The following is a 26,612-nucleotide window of genomic DNA, read 5'->3' as shown; positions in this document are numbered from 1 at the left end:
CCCGCAGTTACACAATTACTAAATTACATGATTACTGACGTTCCTAGTTCCTAATGGTGAGACTTGCCGCCTAGGCTTTGTTTGTCCCAAGGCTTGTCCTGGCAAATCTGGGCTTGTCTTTGACTGCAATTGTTGACAACATGGTGTCCCTGTCTGTAGCAGTCAGGGCTTTTTGGTTGAGTGCTGTGCTAGTTCATTTGAACTGCAGAGCATAGGAAGTATGTAGCCTGGTTTCTGCAATCAATGGTATATCTGGGAGATACTTCCACAAACCAGCCACTAGTGTAGAGGTGTAGCTGTAGTCTGTGAAGTGAGAGTACAAAACACAACACTTCTGCCTTGCCTGTGGACACGTCTTGTGCTGTCTCCTACGTGACCAGTTAATGCTGGCCCAGTTTTGCTAGGGAGAAGAGCAAAGATGTAGTGTTGCTAACACACACTATAGGGTTTGGGGTAAATGAGCTTCCCTGCCTTGATTCCCCCCTCCTACCCTCTTTTCTTGGCTGCTTGGAGGAGAACGGAGGAATTATTTTATTCCTGTATCTCGCTGACTCAAGCCCTGTATCCTGCCAAGGAGGAATAGAAAGGAATCCAGACAACTCTGGTTCATTTGTTGAGCATTTTTTTCAAATACTGTCCTGGATGCTCCTTGTCTGTATTTGATATGGAGGCCCTTCCTACGACTGGCTGTCCCTGAGACCCAGAAGAGTGAATTGAGCACCGTAAAAAGGAGCTTGGGATAGAGGAGTGGGGTGCAGAAGGGAGTGTGGTGTCTGAGAGGGAGTTTGGGTGAAGGAGGGGGGTTCTAATCTGGCCAGGGAGTTGGGGTGCAGGGTCCAGGACGGGTTATGTGTGCAGGGGCTGGGATGGAGTTGTGACCTGGAGGAGGTGGGAAGAGGGGATACAGAAGGTTTGGGTGGTGGCCTGTGGTAGATAGTTGGGGGGAGAGCAGGGCTGAGGTGCCAGAGGCAGGCTTTGCCTGGGAGGCACTTTTACCTAGGTGGTTTTCAGCCAGCAGCTCTGCAGACTCCCTGTGGGCTGCTCCATGTGGCTCTGCTCTGGCACAGAGAGGGAGGGGGAGGAAGAGAGGGAGGAGGCTTCATTCGCTGCCCCTGCCTTCCAGCAAAATTTCTCAGCTCCTTTTGGCTGGAAACTGGCCAATGGGAGCTTGGAGATTTTGCTAGGGGACAGAGATGGCGCACAAAGCTTTCTTCCTCCCTGCCCAAATTGCAGAGCAATTAGCAGCCCACTCTTTAAAGTGGCTGCCCCTGCTCTGCAGTAAGGGTGTAGGCGAGGCAGCTGTGGGCTGGATCCAGCCCACTAGCCACCCCTGCTCTAGATGCAGGACTTGAGTGAGTAAATCCCTTAAGGGACAGCATTTTCCAGTGGAATGAGCTTGCTCATTCAATAGGTGCTTGGTGTCAGCTCTTCCGAGTGTGTGTTCTCTTGTTTCCATTAATAGTAGACCCTAGTGCTTGAAATACAGACAGCAACTGAAACCATTGAGAGCAACACATTCTCCACACCATCCCTTTGTCAGGTTTTGTAATGGATTATGGTCATTAATGTATACAGCTATTGACTGTTCAGGAGGGCAGAGTTCGCTGCTGACTGGACAGAATGGTTGGGTTCCTTGGAGGGCTAAGCTATACATACGTAAAACGTGTGTGTTTGTCAAGTGTGCCTGATGCTGCAGAACCCTTTCTCAAGGCTTGCTGCTAAAGTGTAGCTTCTGGTTTTTAACTGAAGATGTGGTCCTGGGTCCCTACTAAAAAGTGAACAAGGTTTTTTTATGATGTTTTTAATTGGACCAATAAGTAAGTTTGCTTGGCTTGACATTTTGACTTAATACATTTAGCGTGGTTAAAGATGCCAGATTTCCTGTTGCACTGGCTACCAGCTATATGTGGGGAAACATATACAAAATGTGTTTGAATAGGAAACTCTCAGAATAGAAAGGCAGCAAACTGTTTTAGAGACTCTTGACATCTGGCACTCGTGCTCTGTCCTCTGTTTGGAGCTTTACCATGGGAGAAAGTCCTGTTGAGTTGCAATGAATTGTTACATGGAGTGTGACAAAAGCAGTACACCATTTAACCAGGAGCCACGGTACAGGGGACCCAAATGCTAAACTGATGAACAAGCAGCAATGGGTTTATTCCATCAGCTGAACTAGCTTGTACTAATAGAGGCAGGAATGCATAGGTTGCTGCAGCAACAGCCAGTTAAAATTGTAACTGGGAAGAAGGTTTTTTTTAACCTACCGTCCATCCCACTCAGTCCTTGAATTTGGACTCGTTACATTTCTGTGAACACAGTTATTGGGAAAAGCTTGCACTGCCTCTGCCGGTGCTGTCTGCTCTGAGGATAAATAGAGGGTTTCACCCTCCAGGGCTGTCACTTCTGTACCTTTCACCTTGTATGCAGTTGACATACAACTTGAGAATTTCATCCAGTTACTGACCCTATTTTTCCTCTTCCTTCTCTTTGCATTTTCAGGACAGCCAGTGCGGGACTGTAATAGATGTAAACATAGAGTGTGCTGTGAAGCTGGTAGGAACCAACTGTATCCTCTATCCTGTCAACAGCAAAGACCTACAGCATATCTGGGTGAGAATGCATCCACAGTCCTTCCCCTCTCCTCCCGGGGAGCTGGAGGGGTTGGTGTTTACTTCAGGCAAGCAGTGTCCCTCACAAGATGGACATTTCAATGTTTTGTTATCCACTTGTGACTTAGCTTTATTGTACGTCTACCAGAAATGTCCTCACTGCTAGAGGCAAGTGTAGAGTCCAACCCCCTCCCTCATGTATTTTCTGATCGTTTTTCTCGATCCCGCTAGACTGAGAAGACTGTCGGTATTGAATGCTCTGAGACGCATCCGCATTGTGATTAGTTGATGTGATCACCTGACCCTGGCAGTCCTATGACAACGGTACAGGCCTGAGCTGCAGCAAATAATTACTATATCAACAGGCTCCAAAATGTTTAAAAAAGCAAAGCATTTTTGTCCAGCTGAAGCAGACTGAGTCATACCTGGTTTTCCTAGCATCCATTCCAATTTTTGGGTGGGTGGGTGATTTGCAAGACAGTACATTGAAGACTAAGGTTTTCCCTGTTAGTTTTCATCATTGAATTGAGAAAATGAACTTGAAACAAGCTTCTTTCCCTCCTTCCTCCACCTCTCCAAAAAATGGATACTGTCTGAAGCATTTCTAAAGTGAAGAGCAATGTTGCAGCCATGCTGCAGAGAAACACATTTGTGTGTGACTGCACAAGGGGGTTTCCCTGAAAAAGGAAGCTTCTCTTCTCTGGTTGGAGTAAAGTGCCAGTGAATGTGAAACTGATCGTACTCTGCACCACCTTACCCAATGTACATGGGTGTTGCATACAGTTTCCTTTGCATGGCTCTGGCCAGTCTGCCTTCTAAATAATTTGCAAACAATTTACAGATAGTTAATTGTTCTCTCAGCCATTTATGATGTAAGAAAGTCAGACAAAGCTGTTTCCATTATCTCTATAATATAGGTATCGATCATGCCACACTTTCTATGCAAAGCATGTAATTTTACACTGTCCTAATTTGAATTTGCAGCAGCTTGGGCAGTTTTAAACGCAAGAGATCTCTGGCCAGTCTGCATTGTGTGGTGTTTGTGATAGTCCAAAGAATTAAGTTGCATTTTACAATTATTGTTTTTTTTCCTTAGCCATTTATGTATGGCGACTATATAGCCTATGACTGTTGGCTGGGGAAGGTCTATGACTTAAAGAACCAAGTCATCCTGAAGCTCTCCAATGGAGCCAGGTACTTTTCTGAAGCAGAACATCTCCTTTACCTTTGGGCGTGGTAGTCTCTTTTGAAAGTAGTGTAAGTATGCTTGGCATCTCACTTGTGCAGGCATTACTCTGGTGACAGCAGGTCTTGTCCCATTTTCAATAAGAAAACACATTTTGGGTAGTGGGGTTTGTAATTTCTATGCCACAGGTATTCCACCTCTGTGGAAAATATGCATTGGATAGTTGGCAGCTCTCTTATCCCTTAGAGCAGGGCTACTCAACTTTGGCCGCTTCAGGGGGCCACAATGATACTCTCAGCACAGGTCTAGGGCCGCAACTTAAGTGTGGTTGTATATACATGCAAATATATATGCAAATAGCTTCTTTCACACCAACGGCATGAATACAAAGATTAAGACAAGACTACACAATATGCAGGCCCCATTTAAATCAGTTCTGCTGATAATAATAAAATGCAATATTTACCTGATTTCCACCCATATGACAGCACTTCCCATGAGCAGTGAGTCTCCAGTAATTTAACTACAAAAACGCATATCAACAGAAGACCATTATATTGACTATTTTTGTTTGTTTGTTTGTTTTGGCTCCTACCTGGGGGCCACATGTTGAGCTCTGCGTAAACCCAAACTGCACCACGGGCCGCAAACAGATGGACTGCGGGCCGCATGCAGTCCACCAGCCATGTGTTGAGTAGCCCTGCTTTAGACGAAGCAAAGCTAATCCCTGACAGTGTGGTTATGATCTAGAAATCACATAGTCCAGAAGGGATTTGCAGGGATGGTAGTTAGAAAAAACTCTTGTAAACAGCACATTTTCACATTGAGGTTTTATGAGATAATAAACAAGAAACCCCATAGCACCAATTTTGAGCATCTTTCCAGAGAAAAAGCACATCTTTCTGGAGATATTACAGGTTACCTGTGCATGGGGCTATCATTTGAATTGTTGTACCTGATTTTAAATATGGTGTCCTAGCTTGGAAACCCAAACTAGAAGAATCTCAAGCACATGTTGGTCGTGGATCACAAATATCTTTTTATAAATCATACTTCTGTTGCTTACTAATTTGAAGTATCACTTTTCAGTTAGTCTCACAACTTAAAACTCTTTGGGTGTGTCTAGACTGGCAAGATTTTGCGGAAAAGCGGCCCTTTTGCGCAAAAACTTGCCAGCTGTCTACACTGGCAGCTTGAATTTGCACAAGAACAATGACTTTGTAATGTACAAAATCAGTGCTGCTTGCGCAAATACTTTAACACTCCTGCTCGAGAAAAAGCCCTCTTGCGCAAGAATATTTGCTCAAGAGGGCCAGTGTAGACAGGGAAGAACTGTTTTGCGCAAAAAAGCCCTGATGGCTAAAATGGCGATCGGAGCTTTCTTGTGCAAAATCGTGTCTAGACTGGCCACGGATGCTTTTGCGCAAAAGCACTTTTTGCGCAAAAGCATCCGTGCCACTCTAGAGGCGCTTTTGCGGAAATACTCTTAACAGAAAAGTTATTTCCGCAAAATCATGCCAGTCTAGATGCAGCCTTTGGGGTGTTTACTAGCCCATGCCTAGCCATGTAAAATGTTTCTTAGCTTCCTATCAGTGAATCATTTAAAATCCTACTGTAGGTTTCATCTCCGATAAAACATTGTTGCCTATACAGGTGTGCCCAAACCACTTGTTAGCTTTCTAGAGCTGAGGTTCCAGCACTGTTCTGAAATAGCTGAGTGCGCGCAGGTTACTGGTATGCAAAAACTCCGCCAAACAGCCCACTTCCCTCATAAATTTCATGTGCTGAGTTATGCTTTTCATAATGAAGTAGTGTTTACCCCACTCTTGGCTAAAACCAGGGGATTCACTTTACTCTGGAAAGGGCCAGCCATGTTTTGCAATCAGTCCTTGTGTTGAGAGAGCCTAGGTATTTGGACAAACACACACAGATGTTTCACGGAGATTTAAATTCAAAAAAACATCTTGAGATAATCTAGTCTGACCTTCAGTATGAAACAAGTCATTAATTTTCACTCAGATACCCCTATATTAAGCTCAAAGACTGTCTGCACTGGAAAGGTTTGGTGACAAGTGCTGACCACATGTAAAAGTGAAAACTGGTCAAACAGGTTTTTCTGCCTCCCGTTGTCAACGTTGCTAGCTCCCTGTTGACTGATAGAGCAAAGCCATGTGGGTAAGCCTCCCAAAGTGCAGTGTTGCAGGAAGGCAGAGCTGATCCCTGCGCTTCTTGCGATTCTCTGAGTTCTCCCACAGCATTCTCAGCTGCTGGGAGCACCATCATGAGTAGCTCTGTGAGTTCTCTGTGCTGAGGATTGTCAAAGCAGCACAGCAGTCTTTCCAGCCTTCCTCCTGCAGCAGCCGTCTGCCTGCTACTGTGTTTCTAGCAGGGCAGAATGGGAGCATTCCAATGATTTGCTCTTTTTGTTTGTTCCTGAAACAGAGCAGCTCACTTAGCTGTCAGATGCTTCCTGGAGCTTTGAAAGGAGAGAGGTGCATGCCTGCAAGGCAGCAGAGATCACAAAACACTTGAGCCAGCCATCAAGGCAGGCAGGCGTAAGATACTGGTGAAAGCCAGTTCTCTCAACAAAACCGAGTACACACTGGCTCTGTCGATAAGGGAAGGAAAAAGACATTCTCTCACAGGGGTGTAAGTTTTTTGCCAAAGTTTTTTGCCAAAACTGCCTATTTTCCCCCGACAAAAGTTGCATTGTATTGGGGTACACTCTCACTGTTTTGTCAACAAAAGGCAGTTTTTGTCCACCAAACATACCAGTGTAGACAAGGCTATAGCCTTGGACTTAAACATTTTGGTCCTGGTAAACTAAACTGTGTACGTCAAGCAGAGAATGGAAGAATCTAAGATGTTGCCAATGCCTGAGGCCCCTGCAATGGCAGAGATGCCCAGAAGAGAGATCTATGTGGTGGTGGTTGTTGCTGTTGGGGTGGCTGACTTCACTGTCGCATGATCTGTCTCCCAACTTCTTTCTTTTTCCCCAGGTGTTCTATGAGCACAGAAGATGGAGCAAAGCTCTATGATGTCTGCCCTCATGTCAGTGACTCGGTACGTTTTTGGTCCTCTGGAGAATTTTTTCTTGGAATCAGCTCAGAATTTGTCTTTTTCTTCCTGAAGAAACTTACATTAAAAAGTGGCTTTGCCTCGACAAAGTACCTTTTCAAAGTATACAAAGTACAGCTGGTTTCACTGATCCTCATAATCACTTTTCTTGAAAAGACTCTAATGAGCATCAATGGTGAATGGAGAAACCTTTCTAAAAATGATTAATGGAATAACTTAAAAGCATGCTATTTTTAAGGGTGCTCTATCAGAAACCAGATTGTTTCTAAATTCATTTTTAAAAATTAAATTGATGGCATTGCTTTTTGGTGTTCTAGTGGAACACTACTCTTCTTGTTGAATTGTCCCAGACTGTGCGCTCTGGAGAGCTGTCTACTGGTAACCAGGCTGAGAACACAAAATTTACTGTGTAGTAGTCAGATTTAACCCCCTACCTCCTTCAGAAACTGTACAATAATTTCCTTTTGCTCCTAGACCTTGTCAGCAAGGCTTTATTAGTTACTGTTTCTTTATTGATTTCTTTATTGAGACTATAGAAATTGCCTACAGTGTAAAAGCTCTTTATTTTGTTTATACAGTTGGCCTCATCCTATGAAATTCTGCCAGCACCCTAGAGTTAATCAAAATCTTAGTGACCTGCCACTGAATTCCATGGCATATCAGTTGAATGTGGTGTCTTTTCCTGAGGGACTTCATCCTCCCCAGAGAGAGAAGAGTCTCCATCTCATTGATGTCCAGTACCTCTTACCATTTGATCCCAATGTGTAAATGCTTCTCAGTCCAGAATAAGTTCAGCCTCTTTATATCATGGCCTACATTTTTCAAAGGGGACTGGTGATTTTGGGTGCTCAGCTTGACCTTTTTTGTTCTTTCTCAGAATTAGGTCTCTTCTAAGCGTGTCCGGCTGAGGGACCTAGAACCACAAGTCACTTTTGAAAATGCCTCTCCTTTTGTTCTTTCTCACTGCCATTAATTTACAACTTAGATCGTACGGCCCCGATTTTACACACCCTTGACATATTACAAGATTTGAAATCATAATCAGTACACACATTTGAATGCATTAATCAGATAGCTACCTAAAACTCCATAGCCAAACCTCATCCCCAGCTCATCTTCACCCCATTTATCATGAACAGAGATTGCCTGAAAGAGAAATGTTTGGTTAGTTCCTAGCACTTTATTTTAAAAAAACAAGAAATGTTAAGTAAATCCACATAAAATGGCCGTTAGGTACATAGTCAATATTATTCCGATTTTGCAACTGGGAAAGCAGAGGAAGAGAAGTTCAGTGATTAGCCAGAATCCACCAGTGCTCACGTGAGAGCAGGTGTAAGAAATCAGGGATTCTTGTTGCCCATCCCAGTGCTCAGAGCACACTAATTGTTCCTAAGAACATTTGCACGAAATCAAGGTAATTTTTTTTGAGTACTTCTGCCTGTTTCCTGCTAAATTGTAATCCCTTGTTTGGGTATGTGGGACATTCAGTTTGTTGCTATAGAAACTGATGTGATGACTTCAGCAAAGGAATGATGCATAGGACAAAAAGGGAATTTGCAAACAAGTCTCATTGCTTACAGATATCCTTAGTGATCAGGAACCTGGTGGGGAGGAGGAAGAAATGCGCAAATCCTTTGCAACTGGAACAAAATGTTTTCCGGCATTGTCTGCTTTCTAACACATAGTTCCCCTATGCTGCCCTTTTCTTTCAGGGCCTTTTCTTTGATGACTCATATGGTTTTTATCCTGGACAAGTCCTCATTGGTCCCTCAAAAGTCTTCTCCAGTGTGCAGTGGCTTTCAGGTGTGAAGCCTGTCCTGAGTACAAAGAGCAAGTTCAGAGTGGTTGTGGAAGAGGTCAGTGAGCTGAATGTGGCTATTTACTATGGGTGCACTACCCTTGCTAGCATGTTGTTGAAGAGTTCTGTTAAACCTGCCATGGTAGCCTTCCAAGGCCAGGTCTGCACTGCAGGGGGAAGGTCAGCTTAAGGTATGCAACTCCAGCTATGTAAATAACGTAGCTGGAGTCCACGTACCTTAAGCCAAGCTTGGCACCATTTCCACAGTGGTTGATGGGAGAAATACTTACATTGACTTCCCTTACTCCTCACAACAGCAAGGTGTACTGGCGCCAAAGGGGGTGCCCTCAGCATTTGATTTAGCAGGTCTTTACTAGACCCACTAATTAGAACCCTGGAAGATCGATCACCAGATCTCCTTAAGTGGAGACCTCCCCTAAGAACAAGCATAAAATCCATTGTCACTCTGCTCATTCCTGCTTCCTGGACTGATGAGAGCTTTGAGCATGGGCTTGGAAGTTGAGCTGCTGTATTAGTTTATTTGAGCTATAGACTCCCCCTCTTTTGCCTCTTCCCTGCTATCTTAGTCTCCTTCCTAATACAAGAAGGCTTCTTCTGGCCTGGCCTGCTTCTGTGAGAGTAAGGGGATGAAATACATGTGGAAGCCAGATACAGTTTGGAGTCTGTGGCAATAGATGGGATTCTCATAGTGATCATGTGACTGGCTCATTTTTATTGCTGCTAATCTCAGAGAGATGACCCAAAACATCTTTGCAATTAAAACTTAGCTGTGCACACTTTCCCAAAAGGGAAAAGGGTTGCTGACTTACGCCATGCTTTGTCGGTGTGCGCTAATCAAATGACAAAGCATGGACTCTTCCCACACTGGATAACTGTAGTTTCCTTCCTAGAACAGGAATAGTCTTCCTGGAGGAACTGGAACATTAGCTGTCTTTTCAGCACTCCAGGGCCATAATGAATGCAATTAACACTTACCCAAGGTGGAAACACAATTGGAAGCTGCCCATGGCTGTTCTCTGAAAAATCCAGGGGCTAGGCTCAGCCTTCTAGGAGCAAAAGCCATTTCATTATGTATTTCCATGTGGAAAATCCACAGTCTTCAGAGTCTGATTCAATAAAATTTCAGTGTGTGATGTTTTTCTTACTCTTCCTTTCTGCTTCATTTTTAAGGTACAAGTGGTGGAACTAAAGGTTACTTGGATCACTAAAAGTTTCTGTCCTGGAGGTACTGACAGTGTAAGTCCCCCACCTTCAGTAATCACGCAGGAGAACTTATCCAGGTGAGATCTGCTTAAAGTACCCATGTATCCTACCCCACTAAGGTGTCAGGACAGCCAAAGGGTAATATGCCCTTCTCCCAGCAGATGGACATAAATCCAACTTTGGTATCAGCACCCTCAGGAAAGAGAATGGCTAGTGAAAGCACATGGGGGGGCATCAACTAACTGTCTAGTGTAGGTTTTTCGTTTAACGTTAGAAGAGCTAACATCACAAGCTCTCCTCTGCTAGAAGTGCTCCCCAGCTGAAGAGCTGGGAGTAAGCTGCGAGTTAAGACAGCCAGCTTTCTCTTAACCTCCCTCATTCAGTTACAGTGAATTGTACCTTTGAAACCTGCAAATGTGAGCACTGTTTCAGCAGTGGGAGGGGACGGCAACTAACATTGCTTCAAGGGACTGGGCTAGTGTTGAAGAGCATCTGATGCCCCCTGCAGGCCGCAAGGGATATGTGTGTTAGCCACAAAATAATTAGGTTGAAGTGAGGAGAGAAGGTAGGTGAGTTTTGAAACTCAGGACAGAGCAGTGCCATCCCATCTGAAGCTATAAAGGAGTTTCAGAAGCAGGAGTTCTCAGACTATTGAAAACACAAATAATGTTTTGTTTATTTGAGGCTATTTTTAATTCTCTGTGGGAGGTTGACAAGAGTAACTAGTCCTTGTATGTAGAGGAGGTGGTAGTGACCTCCCAGTTCCCAGGTGGCTAGGAAATACTCTAGCTCTTCCCGTGTGTGTGTGCGTGCGTGCGTCTGTCTGACCGACCGACTGACCGAAGGAACTCTAGTCTCCTGGAAAACATAAGTTGTAAGGCAAAATTGGTCTCATTTTAATCGGTGCCACCCACATTGACCTTGCATACGTCCACGTGTGTACAGGACTGTTGTACAGCAGCACATGTACCATGGAGAAGTAGTAATCATCACTGGGATGTTTGTTGTCTCTTGCTCAGAGGCTTATGTCAGCCACCATTGGGGAGATGACTGTTTTCATCTTCTCACTCTTAACAGAGTAAAACGTCTTGGGTGCTTCGACCATGCACAGAGGCAGCTTGGGGAAAGATGCCTCTACGTATTTCCTGCCAAAGTGGAACCTGCAAAAATCACTTGTGAATGCCCAGAGAGAAACTGTGTTCTGGGGGAAGGATCAGTCGCCAAGAAGGTGTGTTCCCAAGAAAGTGAGGGGCTAGCTTAGCTGGGACTGAGAGGTGGGTGGTCGGATGTCTTGAGTTTCAAACACATCTACTTGAGTGGTTGGGATTAATGGAGCCTGGATTTTAAATGCTCCTTTTACATCTTAAATCTTCTAGTAAAAGCTATATGGTATGAAATGTGACCCAGCACAGTATAATGGCTCATCAGTGCTTGCAGTCATGTCACTTTGTGCAATGAACTTGTCATCTAGAGCTAAGCAGATTTGGGCTGGATCAGTATTTAGATGAGACTTGCTGCAGGAAGCAGGGTTAGCCATACAGTTGGTGGCATTCTTTTCTTTGCATCATTGCAGAGCCAATGCCGTAGCGAGGTGCCAGCGGGCCACTGTGGTGTTAGAGGTGCCATCATTCACTATTAAAGAACCCATATTTTGCATAACTGTAGGGATGTTAAACTTGTTTTCCTAGCAGAATCTTCCTTTGTTCACTTATATCTCCGCTACAGTAACAGATTGGGAAAAGCATTCATTTGCTGTGCTGGGCCTTATTTGTTGTCAAACAACTAAGTGCCACGAACCACCCCAGGGTAGCTGCATTTCAGTGGCAAGGAGGTGAAGCGTCTGTATAGCTTTGTACATTCCATTTAGTTAATTTTGTAAAGTGTCTTGGGATCTATCATAATAAAAGGCACTGTATAAATTGAATATAGTTTTGTTAGTCATTGGACTGGGATTTCCACCTGGACCTTTGCATAGTCTTGCCAAAAGTTAATTACCCAGTGGCCTAGCCAACATCCCCTCCTCTTTGTAAAACAATTTATAGTCTTCATGGCTGCTCGTGGCTGCACGTGCCACTGGCTGCTGCCTTTGCTAGCACAGTAAGTCCATTAGCAAGATCTCATTGTTTTGTGAAATGCTCAGAGTGGTGGAGTGTGGAAAGGGCCAAAGAGGCACACAGTCTATTCTGTACATATCCCCCCATTGACTACTTGGTGTGTTTGCTTTGTGCACAGGCACCCAAACTCCTGTTTATTTACTGACCAGCATTGCTTTCCCTAGGTGAGGAGATTGCTAAAAAAGCAGATTGTGAAGATCATGTCATGCACACCAGACTCTCAGGGTACCAGTGAACTGCCCGATGGAGAGTCCGCTACAGCTGCTGACCAAAAATTGGAAGAGCTTAAAACCAGAGCCAGATGTGAACTAGAGGACTCTGCCAATGGCACGCTAAGCCTGGGGGAGACAAAAGAGGAGCAGCCTGAAGAAATGAGAAAAGAGACTTCCTGCGAAGCAGCTGAGCGACGACAGCAACCCCCCTTTCTACTGAAAGATGATGGGTCGTCTGACTACAGGCTCCAGTCAATGGAACAGGATGCTGATGACGAGGCAGCTGATGACACAGATGACACCAGTTCTGTGACTTCTTCAGCTAGTTCCACTGCCTCTTCCCAGAGTGGCAGCGGCATTGGGCGCAAGAAGAGTATTCCCCTCTCCATCAAAAACTTGAAGCGGAAGCACAAGAAGAAGAAAACAAAGATTTCCAGGGAGTTTAAGCCAGGAGACAGGTAGGTTCAGATTTCTGTTCCTGGCTAATCACCTTGCTAAAGCTTCCCTGCCTGAATTCTCAAATGCAAACCCAAGTTCGGGTAAGCATGGAGCTCTGGCTGAGCTGCCTTTTGCATGTTGCAGGAAAGCACCACTCCATAACTAAACCTTGTTAGTTCTGGTAGTGTCCAATGCCTTTGTGAAATGTTTGGCCTCAGTCCATCTCCCGATGGAAATGCGGCCTCATCACCTTAACCCAATGCAGTAGTGTCTAGAGGCCCTAACTAACTCAGGTGCCCGTGGTACCTGGTTCAGTGCATACAGAGAGGAAGAGATGATACTGCTCCAAAGAACTTCATCTAAATACATTAATTTATGCCCTCATTGGCACTTCAGCTAAGAGGCCATTGATTCTTCAGTGGTCCCTCCAGAAGGACATTGTTGGGGGGCTGTGGAGGAGTCTGCAATGTCTTGGCCCGTCGTGTACTTGTCCCGCCATCTCAGGACTGTTGAATTAGCATCTTTCACCAGTACCAAATTCATATACAAATTTTAATTCAGCTTGAGTGGGGAAATAAGTCTGTTGGCATCCAGGGAGTTAGCATAGCCCATGCTTCAAATGCCCATTTTTGGCAGTCAATGTAGATAATTAGATGAGACTCTTCTCAGAGGGGAGTAAATGAACTGTGAGAATGAGGGCAATATTGTGTACTTCAGTCACTGCTCATTTGATTATCTCCATTTGCTTCAGTATAAGTGAAGCTTGGAATCCTTTCCCAAAGCCTGGGAGAAGCATTCAAAAGCATTAGTGCTCAGGGGAGCGATGTTAAAGTAGGAAAGGTGAAAGGGATACACCAGAAAAAGTAGGGTGTTTTGGAAACAGCATCCATAAGTGTAGCCTCTACGTCCCTCGCACACCCAACTTCTGTCTTTCTAGTGTAGCTGAAGGGAGTCCCAGATGGGCTGCATTGATAGCCAACACGAAGAAATCAGTGGATAGGAACCTGTTTTTACCTAAGCTGTGGAGAGATGGCTCTGTTGGATGGAAAACAGATAAAATGTAGTCCTTGGGGCTCTTTAAAGACATGACATTGATACAAGGAGAGTGTAAAATGTTACTTTTTTTTAAAGAACATAAAACCCCAGATGGCACTTAAAGGGGTTATATGGCAGCTGGTCATTAACCACCATGAAATGCCCTGAGTGTCTTCTTATTGCTTGAATAACCAGACAGAAACCTGATGAGACTTTGTAGGCACAGCAGCTGAAATGCTGTTGGAAAGAGTGAAGTGAATGGACCGTACATGTTGAATTGGCTTGATGCAGCTGAAAGTATCAGATTTGAGATCAGCCACATGGGCGCCTCCGAACTACATGAAAGCAGCACATCATGTTGCTTTAGCTTAGGCCTGGTCTATACTAGGGGTTTAGGTCAAACTTATCCCTATTAGGTCAATTTTTCTAAACGAGTCCATAACATCAAGCCCATTCCATCAACTTCAAGGACCATTAAAGTCAGTTTCTGTATTCGTGCTTTCATGAGGAGTAACCACTAAATTCGATCTTGCATGGTCAACTTTAATGCAGATGCAGTGCTTTGAAAGTCGACATTCTTGGCCTCTGGGAGATGCCCCACAATGACCATTCAGGCCACGACTTTCAACTCTTCTGCTGTCCAAGTGACCAGGAAAAGCCCCAGCAAAATCTGAATTTCATTTCCTGCGTGGCCAGTGTGGCAAGCAGACCTCAGAGCAGGCAGCACATGTGACTGAGTTCCCAGGTTCACAGACAAGCATCAGCATAGAGCATGCAGGAGATCCTGGTCCTCATTGCTGTGTGGGGAGAGGAAGCTTTTCTCTCAGAACTATGAACCAACAAAAGAAACACAAATATCTATGCCAAGATTGCAAAGGGAATGAAGGAGAGAGGATATGCCAGGGATGCCCAGCAGTGCTGAGTGAAAATAAGGGAGCTGAGGCAGTTGTACCAAAACAAAAAGGAGGCAAATGGATAATCTGGTGTATCGCCGTGAACATTCACTTCTATGAGCAGCTGCATGCAGTCTGGAGGGGGGACCCGAACAGCTTCCTTAGCCAGTCTGTGGATTCCTCCCAAAACCACTCAGGCAGCAGCATGGAGGACGGCATGGTGATGGAGGAGAATGGTCACAGGCCAGTGGGGCAGCGGAGGTCACCAAGAGTCAAGAACTTTTTATAACCTTGGAGACTATCTCCTCCTCCCAGGACATCTCACAATCAGGCACTGATCCCAGGGAGGGCACTTCTGGTGAGCTGACATTTTTTTAATCTATCTTAAAGTGGGTTAAAGTAATTGGGTATGATTTGTGGTGGCCACTGTGCCTACACAGTTGGAGGGGGCGGGTGGAAAAGCTTGTTTAATGTGCCTGGAGATGGAGCAGGAATCCTCCCAGCACATTTCCATAAAGCTCTGAGTTAGGAACTCTTTCATCCTTCTCACAAGGTTCCTGGGGAGACCTGCCTTATTCTATCCTCCATGGTAGGACACCTTCCCACGCCAAGCCAGCAGTAAGTGGTCTGGCGTCATTGCAGCACAAAGCAGTGCAGCATAAAGTTCAGATTTCTGTCCACATTCACTCAACATCTGCTCCATCACTGTGTGATTCAGAGAAGACTGATATCTCTCCTGACAACCTGGATGAAGCAAGGGAAGCTATTAGCTGATGCCTCCACAGTAAACCTCTGTTTGCTCATCCCCAAAGAAGCATGGCTTGGGCCCCTACCCTGCCGCCATGCCAGGAACCCCTCCTGCCTACCCACTCCTGAGGGAAGGGAAAGTTGCACTCTCCCAGCAAACGGGGTGCCGAACAGATGGTCACTGCGTAAGCTGCTGCCCTGCTCTGCCGTCATGCCCGGACCCCCTCCCACTGATAGCCTCAGGCCTGTCTCTTACCATGCCTTCCATCAAACAGTCCAGCTGCTCTCTTAAGAACTCTGCGATGTTCAGCTCAGCTGCATAGTGGCTGCTTAAAAGCATAACTCTGGCCTTGTCTGTAACATGTCCCTCTTGTCTTTAGATAGACCTTCATTTTATTCTAACAGATTAGGTTTTGTGCTCTACAGTGCATCTCCTGTAAAGTCTGCCCTTCACTTTAGGTTACAGCAAGAACAGCAGCAAGCCTGCTGTGTGCTCCCCTGGCCCCACCAACTGTCCACCTGGCACAAATCCACAGGCAAAAATGGACTAGGGAAAAGGTGTTCAAGGGGCAAATGCAATCTGACAGCTTGGAGAGGAAGTGCATGAGTGAGTGGAGGGATACACTGCTGGAGGAGACGCGAGCAGAGCGTGCGGAAAGGAGAAGCGTGCAGGGAACTGGAAGTGAAGCACCAGGAGAGTCTTGTCCAAGGCCATGTGAAGGATGGCATGTGCTTTCCAGGACACCAGGATGAACAGGCACCTCCTCCATTCCGTGTGGATCAGCGTTACCTCCTTACCAACTTCCATAGTCCAGGGGCCCTAGAACACATCCCAAGACGGGATGGTGGGGAGTAAAAGACAGCTTCACACTCAACTCCAGTGGTGTGTCACAAAGCAAAAGTCAGTTGTGATCGCACATGTGCCCTGAAGCTTCCACCCTGGACTCCTTTTCTGTCCCTTCTATGTTCCCTTAATAAAAATGCATGATTTCTGAACAGCATGATTTCTTTGTTGCTTTTGTCGATGGGGTGGATGGTTACAGGCAAGCACGCTGAATGCAGGAGCAACATGCATGACTCTCAAAACTGGCCACTCATAAAACTCTTTCAAAGCCTCTCTGATTTGCACTGCTCCTTCACCATGCTCTCCTTATTGCCTTGGTTTCTGGCTGCTCAAAATCCCTGGCTAGGCCATCTACCTTGTCCCCTCACCCTGCCAGAGACCTTTTCCCCTTACTCACAAGTATTATGGAGCACACAGCAGGCTGCTGCCACAATGGAATGTTGCATTCACCAAGGTCTAACCTAGTTATTAGACTGTAGAACCTTCTATTTAAATACCCAAAAGCACATTCTACCACCATTCTGCACTTGCTCAGCCTGTAGTTGAACTGCTGCTTACAGCGGTCCAGGCTGCCTGTGTATGGCTTCATGAGTCATGAGAGCAAAGGGGTAGGCCGGGTCGCCAAGGATTGCTATTGGCATTTCATCACCTCAAATGGCAATTTTCTGTTCTTGGAAAAGAGTAGCAGCTTGCTGAAGAGTCAGAAGTTCCTAAAGATGTGCAAGTCATGCACCTTTCCAGACCATCCCACGTTGATATTGGTGAAATGGCCTTTGTGATCCATCAGCCCCTGCAGCACTTTTGAGAAGTACCCCTTGTGATACCTCCCACAAAGGAAGTATCCCCTCCTTTGCAAGGTGGTCATGTTCCAAGATGGGCTAAGCCTCAGTCAGCAACAGCACAGAAGTAGGGATGTTATGGTATGGTATTGCCACCTTTACTTCTGCACTGCTGCTTCCGAGCTGGGTGCCTAGCCAACAGCTGCTGCTCTACGTCCATTCAGCTCTGAAGGCAGTAGCACAGTAGTAAGGGTGGCAATATCGTAACCCCTCCTAAAATAATCTTGACACTCCCACAACTTCCTTTTGGGTCAGGACCCCCAGTTTGAGAAACACTGGTCTGCCTCATGAAATCTGTATAGCATAAAAAACATAAGACCAGATTTCATGGTCTGATGTGTTTTTCATGGCCTTAAATTTGGTAGGGCCCTAATGATAAACCTCCCTTTTAACACTGACCTTCCAACTTCCCCATAAAGAAACAAGTCCCCCGATATATTACATGCCACATCTTCTCCTCATGTTAGAATTTTTCTGAGTTCTCCTGTTGATGTTCTTTAAAAAAAGGAAATTTTTATTTTATTTTATTTATTTATTATTTTTGCTTCAAAATGGCTTGGCCTACAATCTCCACACTTGTATTAGCCATACACATTTGTCAGAAAAATAGCATGTGATTGGGTGTAGCCTGCGGTATGGAGGCATAGATAGAATTAATTATGGGTTGGTTGAAATGGTGCTATAAAAAGATGCCGTACCACTTCTCCTGGGGAGGGGGAGGGGGGGAAGAAGAGGAATCCAGCAGCAAAGAGGAACTGGGAAACTGCCCATCTTTCTGTATTCCTTGCAAGAGATTTTGTAAGTTAAATATGAATAAACTAATCTCAACAATGTGTCCAAAAGGATACTACTGATACAGAGCAAAATGGGGGTAGAGTTACAGTTGGATGGTCACTCTGATGGGATGATTTAGTGATTCTCTAGGGCAATGGGGATTTGGCTGGATCCCTTAATTGTTCACTTTCAGGGGCTCACTAATGTTTGCTGGGGGAAGATTAACCTATAGAATTCTTAGGAAGTGGAACTTCTGGGTATGTTGATTGATCCTATTAAAACTTGCTTTTGTTCTTAATTTTTCAACAAAGGATTTGGTTAGGGAGTATTAAACATAAATATCCAGTGGCTTGGACCCAGATTAATGTTTTTATATAGTCCATAGCAGAAGTACCTTGGCACCATTGGTATATAGATTCTACTAACTTGACCCAAATCAGGAATGCCTCTGGTTTGTTCAGTGTGATTCTTTGTATGTGCATCTATGGCTATATACGAATGTATGAAAATTGCACTGTAGCAAATACTTCTTCATTGGCAGTGGGAAGGTTGCGTGATTAGGGGGTTTAAAAATGAGGGAGCAGGAAGATTGAGACCCACATGTCAAAAGCAGAATTATTCTGAACCTGGGTTTGTATTTGTTCAGTAGAGGTGATTTGTATGTGAAAAGGGACAAGAAGTAAAGGTTTTGTTGTCATTAAGCTGAACAGCCTTCTGACTTTCAAAGGAAGGGGCAGTGTCAAACCTCTCTTAAAGGGCAGCGATATAATGTGGGGTTTTATTCGTCCTTTTCATCTCCATGGTCCCAACTTCAAAGATTTCTCAGAACTTTCAGCAGGGCGCCGGATAGAAGGCACTTCAAGCCTTTGAAACCTAAGATTTTTTTTCCCTACTAAATTCCCCCATCTCACCCCTCTGTCAGTCAAGTGCAGCTTCATGTGTTCTAGTATCCCCCTAAGTTTGCTCCTGCAAGAGTGAAATGAATATGGCATTGCCTTCCTGAAATGCGACTTACAAAGGAAAATAAGTTGTCACTTGAGACTTGTGGTGACTGAAAGTCTGTCCCTTGATGGGCCTACAGACATCTGACCTGGGTACTAGTTTTTGACCTTTACAACCCAATCAATTTACCGGGTGCCAGATGTGAAACATGGGTGTCCATTAGAACTTGAGTGTTTGGCAGCTCAATTTTTCTAATTTTGGTCTGTGCATTTAGCTTTGGCTCCTGTTATTGGGGAAAGTCCCCAAAATGGGTGACGTAAGTTGGTAAAAGGGACTACTTTATTCTTTTCTGCTCTCCCCGGGCAGCAGCCTCACTGAGCACTGTCTTTTATGTTCAGAGTTGCAGTAGAAGTGGTCACCACAATGACGTCGGCAGATGTGATGTGGCAGGATGGCACGGTGGAGACCAACATTCGTTCCAATGAGTTGTTTCCAGTCCACCATCTGGATAACAATGAGTTTTGCCCTGGGGACTTTGTGGTGGACAAAAGAGGTACTGGGTGAAAAATATGCTCTGGGAGGGAGTGCAGATCATCCTTTTAATTGCATGCAATACGAATGCTTTGCAATTGTCCATTTTATTTGGACTTTTAAAATGTGCAATGGAGTTGGAGGTGCCTCAGCAGTTAAAATCAGTAACGCCCAAGAAAACCAAGGATTTCAGTCTGTTCCCAAAGTGCTTTCCAGATACTAATGAGTGTTGCCTCACATCCCCTTTGGGAGGCAGGCAAAGTAGCGTCCATGTTCTGCAGATGGCCCTGAGCTTAAGTGACCTTGCCCAAAGGCACAGACAGAGTCAGTCGTAGAGGTGGAACCAGAACTAAGGATATTAAGGAGCGGCTGTTTGGCTAATCGTGTAGTTGATACAATTTGTATCGATGGCACAATTAGTCTATAAGGGGAGGCACTCTGCAGAGCCGCAGCGGGGGTAGCTCCTGGAGTTGGCATGAGCTGGGCCTGAGTAGTCCTGGACATGAGCTGGCTCTGGAACCACTACGGCTCTGCCTCCCCTGCACCCCCATACACCATGAAGATGGTGCTTCGGAGAACCAGCTTTTAAGCTGGCTCCCACCCCCCAGTTACCAGCTCCTGCTCCCCCCCCCCCCCCCGCTGCCTCTGATACAGGGGCAACAAGGGGAGGGGCGAAGCGAGTAGTCAAGTAGTGACTTGGTTCATCAGGTAGTTGACTACTGAAGTATGTAGGTGAGTTTACTAGATGTAGGAAAATGAAGCGGCGATTTAAATAATCGCTGCTTCATTTACATCAAAATGGCCACGGCGCTGTGCCGATCAGCTGTTTGGCGGCACAGCGGGACAGTCTGGATGTACCACAGTCAACAAGGGAAGCTTTTGTCGACCACTCTGGTATGCCTCGCGAAATAAGGTTAACTGGAGCAGGTGACAAAGGCTTCCCTTGTCGACCGTGGTGCATCCAGACTGCCCTGCTGTGCTGCCGCACAGTGCGGTGGCCATTTTGATGTAAATGAAGCAGCGATTTAAATTGCCTCTTCATTTTCCTATGTCTAGTAAACTCATCTACATGGCTCTGTCGACAAAGCCATGTAGTCTCGACATACCCTTACATCCCTAACTGGAACCCAAATCTCCAGACTCTCCAACCTGTGCTTTTGCCATGAGACCATCTTTTGCAGTGGAGCATAGCCGTTGTTTGGAGACCATGGAGGAAGAGGCGCCTTGTGGCTATGACCCACCCCAGACAGCCCTCTTCGCCTATCACTTGAATTGGATTCTAGCCCTTCCCTCAATAGTGCAGAGCACAAGATGAAGTGGTCGTAGCAGTCTCCATGGATCAAGCACTGAGAGTCCCCAAAGACTCTACCTATCCTCTGGCTAAATGGGCCTTCAAAGTTGACACTTGACTTGTTCAAAACACCCCACTTCGGGTGTTGCTTTCATGAGCGGCCTGTGAGCCTAGGCAAACTAGGCAGTTGCCTAGGGCACCGCCAGCCCGGGCACCCCGTGATTACGTCACGGCCATTGACAGCTGTGCAGGCGGGGGCGCCGATTACACCTTCCACCTGGGGCACCAGCTACCGCAGCCAGCCTCAGGCCACTCCTGCTGGCATGGCACACAGGGGAAGGATGGGTGCTGTATTTGAGAGTTGGTTATGTTAGCTGTAGTGTAACTAGATCCAGCCTCCGGATTTCCCTGTCACGAGCAGAATTGCTGGGCTGCAGTGTCTCTTGGGGGAGACAGTGACACCGGAGTTAACTACCTCGGGTGCTGCTGCAAGACAGATAAAAATCTTATTGACCAGACTGAAGAGATGGGAATGACAGCTGTCATTGGTCCAGCTTTTCACTTGGCTATTTTCCTCCCTCCCTGACCCAAAGCTCAGACCTCGCAGGACCCTGCAGTGTACGGAGTGGTGCAGTCAGGCGACCACATCGGCCGCACGTGTGTGGTAAAGTGGTTCAAGCTGAAGACCACTGGAGATGACGTTGAGGTAGGTGAAGCAGCCCGCTCCCTGTGGCAGGGGACTGTCATGCGCGGCAGCAGTTACTTTGGATGCTTCTGCCTGAAACAAGTCACCTTTGGGACTGGGGAGTGAGGCATGATGATGCGCTGGGGTCAATAGACTGAGAGGACGGTTTTCTCTGGGGCTAAATCTACACTCTGCACCCCTTGTGGCAGCTCACCATGTACCTAGAGCTACACACAGCAGTGAAAAGCAGGCCATGGCCACGCTGCACTGTCAGTGCAAGGTCCTCATGGGAGGCAGTGGGAAAGGGCTTCAGTGGCTCCCCCAGCAGGGAGATGGCAGAGCCCTGGCCTGCAGCAGGAGAAGGCTCCGACAGTGGGTCTCTACAAGACTAGAAATGCAGACTGCACCTCCCTCGTCCTGCACTCTGGGATCTGACTGGTCCCAAACCACAGAATGTGCCGGAGCAGGGAAAGTCCGTGCAGGCCCCTCTGCTGCCAGTGGTTGCAAGGCTCCACTCCAGCAGCAGCACAGGGACTGGCACTGACCAAGCGGGGACTGGGAGGAGCACTTGAGGAAGAGGCAGGTTGGCTGCGGAACCCCGTATCGGGGGCCAGGAGCACAGTCCCGCAGCCAGGAGTGCTCTGAGCCCCATGGCCACTGGGCTGTGCTCCATAGCTCTCCGGCCTCTCCCCTGAGCATTCTCCCCCTCCTGCCCTGAGCGTGAGCTCAGCAAACTGTTGGCAGCAGTCGAGAAGCTCTAGTTCCTGGCATTTCTCCCTGAGCACTCCAGTCTGGGAGCACCCAACGATGTTGCCAGATGACAAAGGTCTGGACTACAGAGGTCCAACCTCTAGCAGTGCAGGCGAGTCGAGAGCTGTGGGTACAGGTTGGGTGAGTAGAGCCATGTAGGATATGTATTCGGTACATAGCCATGCCCTTCAGGTGTGTCTGCTCCACTCCTCTAAACTGTGCCTCACCTTCTATGCTGCTACATAAAGCTGTGCTGGGGGGGGGGGCTACCAAGCGTACATTGTACACACACCAGAAGAAGCATATAGTGTAGATGCAGCCTGTGGTTTTGCAGGGGGTGGCATGGCACAAAGCAGACAAGTATTCAGAGATTTATGCTCCCCATCATTCTGCAGCAACTGTCTTTTATTCCTTCAGTTATCCCTGAATTTCTGTCCCTCTGGTGCAACTTGTCATCACAAGCCCTTGGCCGGGAGAGAGACTTGTGCTGAAGCAGTGACAGTTGATTCCTCAGTTTTGGCGCTGGGCCTCTGACTTGTTCTGCGTCCACTAGTTAGCAGAGAAGCCCATAGCTCAGTGGTCGTCCCAAACCCCACGAGAGAGCTCTTGGCCCTGCACCCCCATTTACAGACCATCCTCCTCCCCACCCAAGTCCAGGGGCTCAGAGCATTTTATCTTGCAGACTCCTGTTAGGCTGTGGGCAAGTTGGAAGAGCACTGCCATGGCCCCTCTAAACCTGGTTCAGTCTCCCTTTTCCCCCTCCTGCAGGGAGAGTGCTGCAGCATAAGTGACCAGAGCTAGTTCTCACCTACAATATGATCTTGGCTATGTTTACACTGGAGAAGGCGCTTTGACAGAAGAATTCTCCAGTTGACTAAATAGCTCCTGCCTCCATGGGAGAGCTTCTCCCACCGACAGAATGCTGTCCATGCCAGCACTTACGATGGCATAACGCATGTTGCTTGGGTATAACTTATGTGGCTTAATCACTCCCCTGACTGGCATAAGTTATACTCACATAATTGGTAGTACAGACATAACCTCAGACTGTCCCAGAGGCACCTTCCTGTGTCTAATACCAATTCCTCGTGCCAGTAAATAGCAGTGCTTTTCTCTGAGTAGAAGCAAGGTGAGCTGCCTTGGCAGAGGGGTACTCTTTCCTATTAAGTAATGAGCATTTTATCCAGTTTCCCTGCTAGCTGTGATGGTTTGGATTTCAAGGAACCACTATCCAGAATAAATTCTGTCTTCTCTGTCTCTGCTCAGCTCAATCTTCAGCTCTCTTCGGGAGGGCTGGATGCTCGCAGGGGGTGTAAAATGTTCCTGTTTAGCTCATTATCTGGGTAGCATAAACCTAAGATAAAAGGTGAGATGAGCTGGTTGAAAAGAGAGGAGAGGGATTTACCTTTTCTGAGGTGCGGCCAGCAATATCAAAAGCAGAGCACTGCAGTGAGCTCCAGCGGTAGAAGCAGAAGATTAAAAGAAGGAAAGAGTTAGCAGCACTTGTCCAAGAGATGTCAAGTGGCCAGAGGAGCTGGGAACCAAACTGCAGATGCAGAAGCATTTTATGGGTCAAAATCAGAATCTAGAATCTACACAACAGTTTGGTTCTAATGTGTGTGTTCTCCCCAATGCCAGCTGATCGGGGAGGAGGAAGACGTGAGTGTGTACGATATTGCCGATCATCCCGACTTTCGCTTCCGCACCACCGACATTGTGATTCGCATTGGCAATGCTGAGGATGGAGCTGTGGCCAAGGAAGATGAGGTGAGTCACAGATGGCAGTCTGCAGTCATCCGAGCCAGGATTTCCAAAGGAACCAAAGGGAGTTAGAGTCCCCAAGCCACATTTAGGCACCCAGTACCCACAATCGTGAAAGGTCCCATGCATGCAAGATGATTGTTCACCTTGGGCAGAGGCAGAGGGCACTGGGGTGAAGATATAAATGTGTGCTTGCTTAGGCCCCCAATCTCAGATTTTGAAGGCAGCCACCTGAAGTTCTCTGCCAGAATGAAACCTGGGTTAGAACCTGGCCTGATAGCAAAGCAATGGGAACCAGCCTTGGGAAAACAAAATTGATCTTAATTTAAACCCACCAAGTATCTGCATAAGGGTCTCACATTAGGTTTTCAGTGCAACTTCTAAGATGGAAAATCCAGTGCACCCCCAAACAGGGGGAAGGTCAGTTTGCTATTGATGTTTTTGCTTTAAGAAATGAGGCAGCGTTGGCTGTTTGTTAATTGGATTTACATATGTACATTGGATTAATGAGTTAGCTATTCTCTATGGGGACCTCCTTTTGTAAAGAACATGAGCTATTCACTGGTAGTGGGCCTCTCTCAGACTCTAGAAGTAGCTAAAAGGGAGCTATAGGGTAGAAGTTTAGGAAGACTTTTCAACTCTCTGCTACACCAAGTTAGCATGTCTGAGCTCCAGCAGCGTGAAGCACACAGCTACAGCTGCTCACCTGGCCTGGGTCATCTTTGCTCCATCTTAAGAAGCTGTTTATTCTCAATGCATTAAACATTGGATGGAAAAAGCTGAATGTAGCATTTGGAGTTTCAGCCTCCGAGTCTGAGTGCCTGCCCAAGCTGCTACTTCAAAGCAAGGTCTATGCAGCTGTTTTTAGAGCACTAGTTCCCCAATTCTTTCGACATAGGCTGGAAGGCTGGCTGCCATAGGCTATGCAGATATTCCCTTCATAGCCATGCCCTAGCTCTCGTAGGCGTTCTGGGCTCTGGGAACAAACTGCAAAGTCTTGTGTTCCTTCAACTGAATCTGCTCAAAATAAAGATTCTAGAACTGCCACTAGATGGCAGCCTATGTCAAATGGTGTGGGATCCCATTTATAGGCAAAGCAATCAAAAATACTCACGGGTTGGAGCTTTATAATGTCGTTGGTAAGAAATAATCCTATAATTGGACCACAGTTCCCCTAGGTGGTGACTGTCTAATGGCCAAGGTAGTTTTCCATGGGAACATTTTCCCACTAAATAGAATTTCAGTAGCCTGATTTCTCTTGGTGCAGCCTTGCTGTCACTGCATTCCCATGCCACAGCTTGTCTTTGGACTGGATCCATGTTTACGTGCCTTACCTGGAGAAAAGCCATTTCTCAAAGCCTTCATTCTCTGTACTCACAATCCGTGAATGAGATTGTGGTATTTTGTTTGCTGCTCTTGTTTCCACAGCCCTCCGTAGGTCAGGTGGCTCGTGTTGATGTCAGCAGCAAAGTGGAGGTAGTCTGGGCTGATAACTCCAAGACCATTATTCTGCCTCAGGTAAGGCACTCGTATCTGGTCAGTGGGGAGCACAGTACTTGTAACATTGAATGACATGCAGTGTTCTTGGAGCAAGGATACTGCTGGAACCTGTATAAATGCATCTCATTGTGTTTCCTCCTCCTTTTTGTACTTTCCCCAGTGTGTGGTGAGGGATTTCCCACTCCTGTAACCCTAGACATACAAGAGCTTGGTCTTGTTTGGCCTCTCCCTTCGTTTGAAAACTAACTTTGAATTTGACATCTTTCCACGGCTTCTGAGTATTGAGAAGATGGCATTGTCTAGATTGTTACTATACACATTCCCACCCCCCTGTATGCACACAGCTCTGCCAGTGACCCTCCTTCCTGACCTGACCTGCGGCACTTGAGTAATCTAGTCCTGGGACTGCCATGCAATTACTGATTGAGAGAGTTCTGTATGCAGAGATCTGCTAGTGACACTCATTCCTGACTCTCAGCCTCCTGTGCTATGCTAGCCTAGGGTCACCAGTCTGTTTTATTAATACATCACCGTCTGACCTGAAGCCCCTGCTGTTCAATTCCTGAGCCATTGCACTACATTAGATGGTAGTACTTGATGTGTGGAAAGTTGCATGGAAGTAGATCCACTAAATGGTGACCTAACAGGGGACTTGATGCAAATCTCTCCCCAGATGAATAGTGAGAAGTGAGCACAGTGCAAAAGCCAAGAAAGTCAACACATTAGTCCATTGTCTAATTAGCCACTTTACTTTATCTTCCACATCGTTGTTTCTAGATTCTTTGCCTACCTTTTAGTCCTATCTCGCCTGTCCTTTTAATGAAGACAGACATTCCAGAGAAATAGAATACCTGCCTTTGTAGGGCCCCACCCCCGTCAAGCAGTGTTGAACACATTACTTCAGTCCCTACAGAAGCTCATTCATGTGCAGAAAGTTGATGATCAAGACTTTTTTTTTTTTTAAACCAAGCAGCTCTGCATTAATTCTAGCAGAATGGTCAATGCCTGCACTATGGAAATGGAATAGGATGTTACAAAGCAGTCTGCTGTCTCCCTTCCCCCTATTGTCACATGTGACCGGATCACAGGCACAATCAAAGGTCTGGTGTAAGCACCACAAAGAGCTGCTCTCACGCTGCATCTGTGTCACTCCGTTCCCTTGGCTTCTGTCTGAACGTGTAATTACAGGACTTTGGTGAATGTCGAGATCCTAAGTTTTCTGTTGATGAAAACTGTAATTTTAGTTTCTGTGCATGTGCCAGGAACTAGCTGGTTGGACACTTTCAGCAAATCTAAAAATAACCCTGAATATGGCATAACTGGCTAACAAAGTAGCCTTTCAGCTCAGTTATGGGGTGGGC

General features: G+C 46.3%; 1 protein-coding gene across 10 annotated transcripts in view; it reads left to right on the top strand.

Annotated features, from left to right (window-relative positions):
* UBE2O (ubiquitin conjugating enzyme E2 O) overlaps positions 1 to 26,612 on the top strand; it is a 129,410-nt gene that overhangs the window by 92,406 nt on the left and 10,392 nt on the right. For all 10 annotated transcript variants that reach the window (XM_025178156.3, XM_075903599.2, XM_075903604.2 and 7 more), the window contains 11 exons: positions 2,500 to 2,610; positions 3,706 to 3,803; positions 6,795 to 6,858; positions 8,586 to 8,729; positions 9,863 to 9,972; positions 10,973 to 11,123; positions 12,174 to 12,679; positions 19,132 to 19,286; positions 21,149 to 21,261; positions 23,629 to 23,757; positions 25,180 to 25,269. In XM_025178156.3, coding sequence (XP_025033941.3) covers positions 2,500 to 2,610; positions 3,706 to 3,803; positions 6,795 to 6,858; positions 8,586 to 8,729; positions 9,863 to 9,972; positions 10,973 to 11,123; positions 12,174 to 12,679; positions 19,132 to 19,286; positions 21,149 to 21,261; positions 23,629 to 23,757; positions 25,180 to 25,269 — 1,671 coding nt within the window. The remainder of the gene's footprint in view (positions 1 to 2,499; positions 2,611 to 3,705; positions 3,804 to 6,794; positions 6,859 to 8,585; positions 8,730 to 9,862; positions 9,973 to 10,972; positions 11,124 to 12,173; positions 12,680 to 19,131; positions 19,287 to 21,148; positions 21,262 to 23,628; positions 23,758 to 25,179; positions 25,270 to 26,612) is intronic.

Source organism: Pelodiscus sinensis, chromosome 20 (genome assembly GCF_052426305.1).
Source record: "Pelodiscus sinensis isolate ZL-2025 chromosome 20, ASM5242630v1, whole genome shotgun sequence".
NCBI lineage: Eukaryota > Metazoa > Chordata > Testudines > Trionychidae > Pelodiscus > Pelodiscus sinensis.
The sequence above is the reverse complement of the archived record's forward strand: the minus strand, read 5'-3'. Positions and strand labels throughout refer to the sequence as shown.